The sequence below is a fragment of the Nestor notabilis genome, unplaced genomic scaffold (genome assembly GCF_000696875.1).
Source record: "Nestor notabilis isolate BGI_N333 unplaced genomic scaffold, ASM69687v1 scaffold23507, whole genome shotgun sequence".
Taxonomy (NCBI): domain Eukaryota; kingdom Metazoa; phylum Chordata; class Aves; order Psittaciformes; family Psittacidae; genus Nestor; species Nestor notabilis.
In genome coordinates, this window is record NW_009937230.1 from 624 (window position 1) to 1414 (window position 791).

The 791-nt window shown below is 63.2% G+C and overlaps 1 protein-coding gene across 1 annotated transcript in view; it reads right to left on the reverse strand.

The window, feature by feature from the left end:
• The window catches only part of PTPN9 (protein tyrosine phosphatase, non-receptor type 9), a gene marked incomplete at both ends in the record, with an annotated part of 5175 nt that overhangs the window by 607 nt on the left and 3777 nt on the right, over positions 1-791 (reverse strand). Inside the window, 2 exons of the mRNA XM_010018732.1 lie at positions 264-333; positions 441-534. Coding sequence (XP_010017034.1) covers positions 264-333; positions 441-534 — 164 coding nt within the window. The remainder of the gene's footprint in view (positions 1-263; positions 334-440; positions 535-791) is intronic.

Genomic DNA, 791 nt, shown 5'->3' on the forward strand with positions numbered 1-791 from the left:
CACTCACCCCTGCGGTGCCCTACCCCCGCCTGCCTCCAGCCCCAGCACTGAATCCCTATGGCTCAGCCCCAATCCCCACTCTCTGCTCCCTGCTGCTTCCTCCCTGCACAGATGGGACCCAGAGAGGGGCAAACCCACCCAGAGAGGAGGGGGACTTCCTGGGCAGTGCCCTGCTCACCGTGGCCGGTGACTGATGCTGGGCAGGGAGGTGAAGCCCACTCGTGAATCAGGAGCGAAATGGCCCCTCGGTGCCCGGGCCGTACCCTGAGTGCCAATGTAAGCGTTCCTCTGCTTGTACCCATCCATGAAGCTTGCGTTGATGTAGTCAGTCAGCTGCAGGGACAAAAGCACGCACAGCATGAGCCCTCTGGAGCCCCACGGTCAGGATGGGGGGACAGCCAGGATGCAGGGACCCCACATTCCCATCCCCACTGGCTCACCTCTGGGCGGCTGTACGGTTTCGCCAGCTTGACACGGGTTTGGTCCAGGCAGGGCACGTCCCCGTAACGGTTCTTCTCCTGGTTGTAGGGTGCCCTGGAAGGCAGGGGAGAAGAGAAGAGGGAAGCAGGGATGCTTTCTAGGCAGTGAACTGAAAGGCAGCATCTCTCTCCCTCTGCTCCAGCCTTCAGCGCCTGCAGCCTGGGCTCTGCTGCCATCAGCTGGCCAAAGCCTCGGGAAGCAGAGTCCCAGCCAGGTCCTTGTCCCTGCTGTCCCCCCGGGGCTGCAGGAGCCACAACGGGGGCTCACAGCATCGCTAGGCTGGGGCTCCCCATGGCTAACACAGAGCACTG